This window comes from Mixophyes fleayi, chromosome 1, assembly GCF_038048845.1.
Source record: "Mixophyes fleayi isolate aMixFle1 chromosome 1, aMixFle1.hap1, whole genome shotgun sequence".
Classification (NCBI taxonomy): Eukaryota; Metazoa; Chordata; class Amphibia; order Anura; family Limnodynastidae; genus Mixophyes; species Mixophyes fleayi.
This window is the reverse complement of record NC_134402.1, coordinates 352,525,875-352,538,224: the sequence shown is the minus strand read 5'-3', so window position 1 is coordinate 352,538,224 and position 12,350 is coordinate 352,525,875. Positions and strand designations below refer to the sequence as shown.

Genomic DNA, 12,350 nt, shown 5'->3' with positions numbered 1-12,350 from the left:
TGGAACAAAAATGTATTCCACAATTCTGAACAGAACACTTAAAGCCAAATTCCGCTGTAATGTGTGATGAAGCGAATACGCTGAAGAACAGTTTTAAAAAGTTTGCCTATCCCTCCGTGGAGAGTAGAACAGTTTCTGAGATTTGCAGTCTGCAGTGGTGTACTGTACTGTCAAAAAGCTGATACCGAGATCTAGAAGAAGTGCTATGGTGTTTTTTTGTTTTATTTTTTAATAGATTTTTCTTTTTAGAATTTCTCCCAAAAATTGCATCACAAAAAACACTTAATATAAAAGAATTTAGCAAAAATGGAAATCCTGCCACCCACAGATATAGTAATGAGGTATAAGGAACCTGGAAGTTGGATTGTGATAAATTATGCACCACTCAGGCATCCATCCATGGGACTCTAAATAAATAGAAGTAGGTCCCTGGCACATATAATATATATAAATATATGTCAGCCAAGAAACCATTTAGATTCTAGCATGTACTAGATAAATAGCTAGAATCTGATTTGTTGCTGTGGGCAACACCTCCTCTTTTCTTTTTAGAAGTTTTAGTAAATCTACCCCTTAGTCTTCAAATTAGCTTACATACAACAGGTCAGAGTTTTTAATCTGCAACTAGGGACTAGGCAAAACCTATATTAAGCAATTTTTTATTTTATGCAGGGGAGGGGTTATCACGATTAGATTTTTTTTTTTATATGTTTTGTAAATACATAGAAAATCATTTAAGATTTAAATATTCAATGTTTCATAGAAATAAATCTGTTTCATGTGTCTGACTATTTTGCATCATATCTATCATATAGTTCTTATTATTCTTCTTTAATATAGCCTTGCATTGAAAATTGTCTGAACACTATACTTGATTGATGAGGATGCAGAACTTGTCAAATTGTTTATACAATTGTATCTGGAAATATAAATAAAAGTACATGTACCAATATCAGTTACTGTTTAGTAAGGAATATCTAACATTAATGTATCCTATTTTGTTAGCAAATTATTTGGTAAATTGACCAAAATTGCTATTTAGAAAATAAGATTTGTTGCTTTAAAGTGTTGCTATTAAATGTTTCCAGCCCAAAAATTATGTTTTCAACATTTGTCGCTATGTAGTGTAATAGGTTACTTTTTTGTTACTGAATAACTATGTAAGATCTGGCAGCTTCATCTTAAGAGCTGTGGAAGATATTCGACAACAAACAAACAAACAATCTTCTATATATATTGATAATGAGAGAGAGGTATAGAGAGAGAGTTAGCAGCTGAAAAGCGCATTCTCTCTAACGCTTGAAAACTGTATTAAACAAATAAGAAGAATACTTTATGTGTCCATTCCCACCGTTGAGTATAGTTAACATATTAAAGCATAAAAAAATAAAACAAGCCTCATTTTAAATTGTGCCATCAGTTCATTATTCAGTATTGGTAAAAGCGCATCAACAACACATTAAAAATACATCTAAAGTGAATGTTTGTTTTCATTCATTTTACCCATTTTCCTGACACATGTGAGAAAGAGCTCTAATGGTTTATAGAAGAATAACGTAGATGATTTTTGAGAGACTACGCCTCTCAAGTAGATACATCCTTTTTAGATTCAGCTTGGTTTCCAGCAAAATATGCACAAATAAAAATGTTGTACTCTTTTTGTTTACAATCACATGCCTGGTGATAGTTGCCATAGTTTTTTCCTGTCCTTACATAAATTGCAGTGAGCCTGTATATGCATCTATTTCATTGTATTATTTTCCCTACTTGCTTTTCTCCATATCGCCACTTGAGAGCAGTAGAACCTCACGATCCTCAAGTCTGTTCCTATTACTGACGGGGAGAAATCACTCTTCTTCACAAATTATATTAAATCTGTTTTAGTTGCAGAGAAGGAAATGAAAGTGTTAACCTTATATTAAGGTTTTCATTTCTTTTGTAAATGTTCGCTTTTTCTGCAGTTCTCGCTTCATTAAAAAACCATCCCTTTCCCATAATTCTTCACTGCCGGCCAGCCAGCTATACTGGACACGGGGTTATCGCACTAAATCCGCTAGTCCAAAATTACTCAGTAATGTGCCATCACAGTAACTGTTCTGACTCATTTCTGGTAGGGTAATTTTGTGTTCTGTTGGCGTCATCACACTTAATTTAACTATTGTCTTTTCAGAGTATTATAATCCAGCTATTCAGTTGATGTAAAAAAACCATTTATATTATACATTTACATTGCACACATGAGTGTGAGCGGAGATTTAAATTGCATAGTCAATGCCAGCAAATTATTGGTTCCCAAGTAATCATTTCAAAGCGATTTACATAGAGATATGCTTATCAGCATATTCAATGTCCGGAAACATTTGAAGGGCACAAATTCTGCTGATTTAAGTTCTGCACCAAATTGTGTACTCCTCTCATGAGCCTTGTTAAAACCCATAGGGCTGGTTCATCAGTTATTGATGCAATAACTTGGCGGTGTGGTATAATTTCAGTGGACATGTGTGAAATAATTTGTGTAGTGTGATGTCATTGAAGGGCATGGTTTAGTCCCTAATGATCTGAACATATAATCGAGAGAAGGCAAAGAGGTGGCAGACACAACTACCTAAGTTTGTCCATAGACTGCACAGAGGAAAAACATCAAACTGCGTCCAGCATATACATTCTCCACGATGGACCCAACCAAGAAAAACGTAGAGCACATTCATTGCCACAAACCTGATGCTAGATTGTTACTATAGGAAACCTAGTTTATTTCTCTTCTTTCATGTACTTACCTGAAATCACTGTACATATCTCCCCATTTCTGTTGTGATGAGCACTATAGGCACATGGGTTACACCGTCAAGCATGACTTCTGCAATGACTGATGGCAGCTGGTAGTAAAGGATGTCTGAATTATGGGAAGTGTACATTATAACAGTCTGTTGCTGCAGCTGGTAGATATGATGCTATTTTAGGTTGTAGACCAGTGGTTACTTAGCCATGAATGATGCAGGCAGAGAATGCAATAAAGGTTCTGTCTACGGTAATGTTTTGTTGATAGGGCTAATGCATCTGGCTGTGAAATGGAGCTATGCCAGCATATTTCATATTCTGTCTGTGTAAGATCAAATAGGCTAAAAGTATTTGTTGTGTATTGGGGTTAAGTGTTTCATTAATTGGTGGGCGGAGCATTGCATAGTATACCACTGCCCAACTGGTTGCCCTGAGATTATATGTGCCCCTGTGAGATATTTAGTTTGTAGGACATCTGGCCCACATCCATGTAGTTGATGCACTGGAATATTACATTGTCTTATTAAGTTTCTGTAACTCAGTATTATACTCACCTCTCTTTCTGCACTTGTCGCCTGTGCAGGGAGTGCTGGACAGATTTTCCCAAATTCAACCCAAATTAATCTTCTCGGTGGAAGCAGTGATTTATAATGGGAAGGAACATTCTCATCTGGAGAAACTGCAGAGTGTAGTGAAAGGTACAGTACTTTTACATGTGTCATTTTACTGTGATTATATCGGATAAAGCAACTGGGTAAAGACGCAGTCACACTTTTAGTATCAACTCTTCAGTACTTATTCTGCATCAGTGCTGTACTGTCTGTTGCTAGAAGCTGATCATTTTCCTAGAAACTGAGCCTGTGTACCCAAAACAGCCTCCCTTTTTTAATTCGTATTGGTAACATTTACTCAAAATGAACTAGATATATAACACAGAGAGATGATCGCTTTTTAAATGCAAATTATATTTTATTTTGTCCACACATTTGAGATATTTATCCATTTTTCATGTGTTTAAATTCATTGAAAAAACTAATATTTAAAAACTAAATAAATTAGTCCCATGACCCTGTTATGTATGGTTTGTGGAACAGGTGTCCGTTCGGATGTGAATACAAACACAAGCACCTTTTAATGCTTTTCTGTGTTTGTGTTCATAAAGGCACATGACAACTGCAAGCATAAATGTACTCCAATGGAGAGATCCAATTTTTGATTTATTAGTACAGTGCATAGTCTGCTTTTTGTATTGCCTCTGGATGTAACCCATATTTTCCAAAGTAATGGAAGTCACTCTGCTACTGTTTTCCACAGGATTACCAGATCTGAAGAAGGTGGTTGTGATGCCTTATGTTTTTCCAAAGGATAAAATAGACCTCTCCAAGATTCCAAACAGGTTTGTTTCTGTGTCTAATGATTATAGATTGGCTGAACTCAAACATGTCTTTTTAATGGATTTTTGTCTTAAACAGTACAAAATGGTTTTTCTAAGCAGGAACAGAAGAGCATATAACGCAGGGGTAGCATCCGGTATTGCTCCCAGATAAACGGGAGTCCTGGCAATGCCAGGTCACACTTTCAAGGCCCCCGCTGTGGTCTCCTACTGGAGCTTTACTGTGCTGGACCTGCACATGCTCTGAATAGGCACCTAGTTTGCTCTCCTGAGACCAGAGCATTGGACTCTGAGGCTGGAGCAGCATCACCGTGTTCCATCCCTGTTTCTAAGTGACCTGAAGGCTGTATACCACCAGTGATGAGAGATATAAAACCTAAAAAGTACAGTATCCACCGATACCAAATTAGTTCTAATAAGAATATCTTTATTCTGAAGCAATATCAATCCATAGTGCAGATTAGTTCAATATCCACCAAAACTGCTATATGCATTTTTAAATTGGTACTAATCTACTACTACTGCTTACTTTCCTTACTCAGCAGGTGAATGACAGATGTTTGGGGGATGTGCTTCAGCACAATGTATACTGTAAATTTCTGTAAGGTAAAAGCATGTAAAGCGCACTTTAGCAGATGAAATGGTAAAAAAATATGTTTAAATTGAATATATTATTATAAAAAATACAGAGTTAAAAATCTTTGATCTGGTCGTACACGTATTCTGCAATTCCCTCAAATATACCAGTGGTCTAGTGAGTACTTCTCACTTCTACTAAGATAGGTCTGTGCCTCTCATCTGTGGAGGGCTATTGACAGCACTAGTGCCTGTTTGAATCAGGAAAGTTAGAGAGTGCAGTACTGGACCTTTGGTGCCTTTTAAGGACCTGCTTGGTTGGAGCACCACCACTACAAAAGTTAGTGTAACATTGCATTTTATCTTCATATCCTCTTCCCAAAACCAACTTTTAAGTCTCAAGACCATTTTAGGGCCTGGATGGTGCTCAACCAATATCCTTCCTCTCCACTTCAGGACCTGCTTATTAACCTGCTCTGTTCTTAATCACTATCTGCCAGATCATCACACTGTCAGAATAACTCAGGAACTGAGCCAGTTATGCCAGCCAGTTTTCTGCTAGGCCCAAGTGGCATGATCAGAGTATGGTTTGGTTTGGATACATATGTAAATGGCTTAATTGGACAAAGTTGGGTGCTGGACCAGAAAGTTGGATCTGATCTGAGGGTGTCTTATGCTAATTCTATTGCAGCTGGAGTAATCAGCATTACACAGACCAATTCAAACTTCAGATTCTGGTCCCTCAGCAGATTTAATCTTCTGAAAGTACGGTCTTGCTGGTACAATATATACCTCCACCATTAAGAATGATTACAGCCACTCTGGACCTCAGTCTGTCTCCCAAACTGTTCTAAATCTGCAACTGACAGCCAAATATTTAAATATTGCACGTATTAAAAGATGGGACTGTTCACTTCATCTTCTTTCTCTGGAACCAATATGTCTGGGAAATAGAGCGGACAAGTAAAACAAATACCTACATTTGATACTGTAATGTTTAGAGTAAAAGGGAGCTAAAATGACATTATGGTTCTGCACTGACTAAAAATGGAGACACTTCATTGCAGCATGTTAAGTATACATTAACACATAGGCAGCATATTTCACTTGCTGAGTTTCCCTCTTAGAAACCCACTTTTGTATTACTATTTCTGTGCACACTGTCAAATATTATGCGCATCAATGAAAACATGACAGTGTCAGCTGTTTTCATTTGTATGGAAAACAAACAATAACAGATGGATAAGACTGTGAGCACAAATCAGATTATCTTAAAATACCAAAGCATTACAAAGCTGTGTGTTATTTAAAGGGACACTACAGACAATTTGTGCATGATTTATGTTTACATTTAAATATAGACTTAATGAAGGCATAGTTTGGATATAAAACTGTACTGTTTTATTTTTGGAATAAATGCCCCTTACATAGAGCTTCCATTATTGCCACTCAGCATTTTTCCTTGAGGGTCATTGCAGCTCAACGAAAAGCAATAAGGCAAACAGGTAATTCCATTCATGGTTAATGTACAGAGTATTTTCTATAGCCAGGGTAGACTGAGCCAGACTGTTTGAGCTAGAGCCATGTGAGACCAGACTGCTCTGCACGGCTGTTATAGTTCTAAACTGGTAATCCATGAATAATCAGGACCAATATATAAAATTAGGGATGTGCAGCGGCGACTTTTGGTGTTTTGTGTTTTGGATTCGGATTTCCGCGATGTTTTGGGTTCGGATTTGTTTCGCAAAACACCTGCCGAAAGGTTTTGGTTCGGATTTAAGGTTTTGGATTCGGATTTTTTTTGAAAAAAGCATAAAAAGTTCAAAAATCAAGTTTTTGGGCTTATTTTCACTCCTACGCTATTATTAACCTTAATAACATTCAATAACAAGCATTTCCACTAATTTACCGTGTATTCTGAACACCTCACAATATAGTTATTAGTCCAAAACGTTGCAACGAGGTATCTTTCTGGACTGCGTAGTGGAGTGGTCCCCACAATATAATTTAAAAACCCTGAACTTGTATGATTCGCACCAATAAATGTATCTGGACTGCGTAGAGGAGTGGTCCCCACAATATAATTTAAAAACCCTGAACTTGTATGATTCGCACCAATAAATGTATCTGGACTGCGTAGAGGAGTGGTCACCACAATATAATTTAAAAACCCTGAACTTGTATGATTCGCACCAATAAATGTATCTGGACTGCGTAGAGGAGTGGGTCACCACAATATAATTAAAAAACCCTGAACTTGTATGATTCGCACCAATAAATGTATCTGGACTGCGTAGAGGAGTGGGTCACCACAATATAATGTAAAAACCCTGAACTTGTATGATTCGCACCAATAAATGTATCTGGACTGCGTAGAGGAGTGGGTCACCACAATATAATTTAAAAACCTTGAACTTGTATGATTCGCACCAATAAATGTATCTGGACTGCGTAGAGGAGTGGTCCCCACAATATAATTTAAAAACCCTGAACTTGTATGATTCGCACCAATAAATGTATCTGGACTGCGTAGAGGAGTGGTCACCACAATATAATTTAAAAACCCTGAACTTGTATGATTCGCACCAATAAATGTATCTGGACTGCGTAGAGGAGTGGGTCACCACAATATAATTAAAAAACCCTGAACTTGTATGATTCGCACCAATAAATGTATCTGGACTGCGTAGAGGAGTGGGTCACCACAATATAATGTAAAAACCCTGAACTTGTATGATTCGCACCAATAAATGTATCTGGACTGCGTAGAGGAGTGGGTCACCACAATATAATTTAAAAACCCTGAACTTGTATGATTCGCACCAATAAATGTATCTGGACTGCGTAGAGGAATGGGTCACCACAATATAATAAGAAAACCATCAACTGGTCTTAATCACACCAAAAAATGTACCTGGACTGCGTAGAGAAGTGGGTCACCACTTTATAATTTAAAAACCCTGAACTTGTATGATTCGCAGTCGCACAAATAAATGTATCTGGACTGCGTAGAGGAGTGGGTCACCACAATATAATTTAAAAACCCTGAACTTGTATGATTCGCACCAATAAATATATCTGGACTGCGTAGAGGAGTGGGTCACCACAATATATTTTAAAAACCCTGAACTTGTATGATTCGCACCAATAAATGTATCTGGACTGCGTAGAGGAGTGGTCACCACAATATAATTAATAAAAAACCCTCCACGGGTCTGAATTTCCAAACAAAAAAATTCTGGGCTGTGTAGTGGGGTGGCCCCGGTACTAAATTTGATACCTGGCCCACAATACCTCCTCCAAGTTCCAAGTGTAGTGTTTAAAACATATTAACACTACACTAATTCTAGGACGTCAAACCCTCTTGTTTTAAATAATGACAGGGCATTTAACTTTTGATTAAATTTTTGTAATTTGTTGACATTTTGTTTTACTTTTTGAACATGGCAAACGACTGTTGAATGGTCACATAATGCCAAAAAAATAGTTGCAAGATGGAATTGTCCTTGGGCCCTCCTACCCATCCTTATGTTGTTGAAATAGGACATGCACACTTTAACAAACCAATCATTTCAGCGACAGGGCCTACCAAACAACTGTGGCTGAAATGATTGGTTTGTTTGGGCCCCCACACCAAAAAAACAATTCATCTCTCCCTGTACAAATTAAACAGGCTCTACTGAGGAAAGATGTCGTCCTCATCCTCAACCTCTGATTCCTCTCCCCCTACAGTGTGTACTTCCTCCTCCTCACACATTATCAATTCGTCCCTGCTGGACTCCACAACCACAGGTCCCTCTGTACTATCCGGAGGGCAGTGCTGTACTTAATTGAGGAATTGATTATTCATTTTTATAAACATAATTTTTTCAATGTTGTGAGGAAGCAACCTCCTTCGCCGCTCACTGACCAGGTTCCCCGCTGCACTAAAAACTCTTTCCGAGTACACACTGGAGGGGGGACAACTCAGTTAAAAAATAGAGCCAGTTTCTACAGGGGCTTCCAAACTACCTTTTGGAGTTCTACCACGTCACTACCTCTAGTTAATTTAGATTGCAAGGCTTGTAAATATAAATACTTTGAAGATAAAAAAAGCAGGCTGCACAGACTGTGGAGCTAGAAAGTGAAATTAAATGGACCACGTTACTTTGGTGACTATCTATGCCCCCCCCCCCCCCCCCCCGCCCTACACTTGTAGTTGAATATAAATAAAGTAGCCTGCATAGACTGTAGAACTAGAAATTCAAATATACAAAGAAATGGACAAAGGCAGTTTGGTATCTGTCTGCATCAGATCCCCTCTCCACTAGGAGTAAAATAGAAAACTATTCAGCCGTTATATAATCTAGAATATAATTAGAAATTGAGAAAGGCAATTTGGTATCTGTCTGCATCATAATCATCAACATCCTCCTCAGCGCCAGCTACATCAATATCCTCCTCCCGGTGTACAACATTCACACCTTCATTAGCCAAATCTGTAACTGGACTGTGGGTGATCCTTCCAGCATATGCAGAGGGCGTGCTGCAAATGCTGGATGGAGTCACCTCTTCCCGTACAGTGATGGGAAGGTCAGGGTTCACAACCAACAACACCCTTGGACTCGCTTTGGGGATTTGTGATGTCATCTGTTTAGAAGGCAGAGTTCTTTGCTGTTTTGTTGTTGTTGCTGACAGCATAACTCTCTTAAATTTTTTGTACGGGGGGGGGGGGGGGATGGGGGCTTAGATCCTTGGGTGAAGCTGGACCACTAGTCATGAACACGGGCCAGGGCCTAAGCCGTTCCTTGCCACTACGTGTTGTAAATGGCATATTGCCAACTTTACGTTTCTCCTCAGATGATTTTAAGTTTCTCTTTTTGCTATTTTTTGAGAACTTGGGCTTTTTGGATTTTACATGCCCTGTACTAGGAGATTGGGCATCGGGCTTGCCAGACGACGTTGATGGCATTTCATCGTCTATGTCATGACTAGTGGCAGCAGCTTCAGCATTAGGAGGAAGTGGGTCTTGATCTTTCCCTACTTTATCCTCCAAATTTTTGGTCTCCATTATATGTAGCACAAGAGAGCGTACCCCTAAGCCAAACACACTCGGCAAAGCCTTTAAAAATTATATGCGGCACAGGAGAGTAGCACTGGACTTATACTGCTGAATCAGTGAACTTTGTAATAGCAGTACCACTGGACTTATACACTGCTGAATCAGTGAACTTTGTAATATCAGTACCACTGGACTTATACTGCTGAATCAGTGAACTTTGGAATAGCAGTACCATATGACTTATACTGCTGAATCAGTGAACTTTGTAATAGCAGTACCACTGGACTTATACTGCTGAATCAGTGAACTTTGTAATAGCAGCACCACTGGACTTATACACTGCTGAATCAGTGACCTTTGTAATAGCAGTACCACTGGACTTATACTGCTGAATCAGTGAACTTTGTAATATATCAGTACCACTGGACTTATACTGCTGAATCAGTGAACTTTGTAATATCAGTACCACTGGACTTATACTGCTGAATCAGTGAACTTTGTAATAGCAGTACCACTGGACTTATACTGCTGAATCAGTGAACTTGGTAATATAATATTGCAGTACCAATGGGCTTATATACTGCAGGATTGGTTTTGCAAGTTTTGTTGTAATTAATTTGTTTTTTAAAAAAAATTTTGTATTTTTTTTTTATAACTTTTTTTTTATTTTTTATACACATTTGGGAATAATGGGGAAATAACTATATGCCCTTAGAAGCACAGAGCACAGGACCACTGGACTGAACAGGGCACAGCACAGGACCCAGCAGCACCACTGAACTCAAAATTGACAGAGCACAGCACACAGCACCACTGGACTTTTACTGTTGAATGTGTGAACTTGGTAATATTGCAGTACCAATGGGCTTATACTGCAGGATTGGTTTTGCAAATTTTGTTGTAATTAATTTTTTTTTAAATTATTTATTTTTTGTATTTTTTTTAATAACTTTTTTATTTTTTAAAAACACTTGGGAATAATGGGGAAATAACTATATGCCCTTAGAAGCACAGAGCACAGCACCACTGGACTGAACAGGACACAGCACAGGACCCAGCAGCACCACTGAACTCAAAATTGACAGAGCACAGCACACAGCACCACTGGACTGATACTGCAGAACACAGCACAGCACAGCACAGCACAGAACTAAACAGCACAGCACGAGATCTACCAGGACAGAGGACCACCTAACACACCCTCCCTCTACCCTGATCAATGCCCGAATGAAGATGGCGGCGACTAGCGGGGAATTTATAGGATCCGAGTACCGCGAGATCCGACAGCGGGATTATGACTCAGAGCCTCGGTTTCAAGTTTTCATTTGGCGCCAATACCTGGATCTGTCTCGGATCCGACTCTGATCGGAAAGGTGCGGGTGGGCTCGGATTCACAAAATCCGAGTGCGCTCATCTCTATATAAAATGGCTAGGAAGAAATATTTTATACCCTATTGGAGTGACTAATAGCCAGATCCTGGGATTAAGCCCTTGATTAATAAGTGTGGTGTGAATGTTTCTGTAGTGCTGCACACCCATTTTAGTAGAGACATAAACACCTTCCGCAATGATATTACATGGCTGTGCAGTGCCACATGTGCACAGTATATGGTCAGAGCAGGGCTGACATCACTATAGCACTTAGTTTTAATTTGTACTGCATTGAATGTATTTACTTGCTGCAACTGATTATTTTCTGTGCCACCCAAAAAAGGAGTTGTACGATACAGATTTATTGGTATTTTTGCTACAGACAATAGAAATCAAAATAGATTACATGAAACAAATAGGATTACATTAAAAGCTACTTTTATTGTAGAACCGCTAATACCGTTATTGGTACCATGATTGCACACAAGCCTGCAGCATGTGTTTGGAAAAGGCAAAAAGGCAGGCTAGGGCCGGCAACATAATGTGTCCCCCGCCCTTGGTCACCGAGCAGTTAACAGATTTTTCAGCAGCTGCTAAGTTATGGTAATGCATTGACATTTTTCATGTAAATTTCTGGGACGTGCATTCACTCGAACGTCTGGAAGAGAAGATTTATCTTCTCATAATGAGTGAAAATTGAAATTCATATTATAGTCTGCACCCTCCCTTCTTTTTTTTTCTGTATTATTTTATTTATATTTTGTTTGATTATTTTTCCTCTAAATGTAATTTTTCATAGCATGTTGTGGCAGTTTCCCATTTAGGAAATGAGCCCTTGCTGACTCGGTAGAAAATATCTCCATTCCCCAGTAAAGTGAAGCAGACATATGTCTTTTTTTAAAGGCAAATTTCAATACCCTTTGGATTTTGTTATGGTTAAGTGCATGCCAGAAACCTAATGCTCTACTGTCTGTTGAATGCCTTATGTAGAATAAAATTAAAGTGTTTGAATTCTCATCAGATAAAAGAAAGGTACAGCGCTTGTCACACTGCCTTTTTCCTAACTGCTATAAAACCTAACCCCTACTTGATCCAGTCTTTCTTTGTACTCACAATCTGGCTTGAATTGTCCTGTTATTGTGCTCTGCCATCTGCCAAAAGCGCTCCATAAATCTAGCACCCCACTGCATT

At 38.5% G+C, this 12,350-nt stretch overlaps 1 protein-coding gene across 1 annotated transcript in view; it reads left to right on the top strand.

Annotated features, from left to right (window-relative positions):
- Positions 1–12,350, top strand: part of AACS (acetoacetyl-CoA synthetase) — a 74,546-nt gene that overhangs the window by 27,149 nt on the left and 35,047 nt on the right. Inside the window, exons 6-7 of the mRNA XM_075176872.1 lie at positions 3,362–3,476; positions 4,093–4,174. Coding sequence (XP_075032973.1) covers positions 3,362–3,476; positions 4,093–4,174 — 197 coding nt within the window. The remainder of the gene's footprint in view (positions 1–3,361; positions 3,477–4,092; positions 4,175–12,350) is intronic.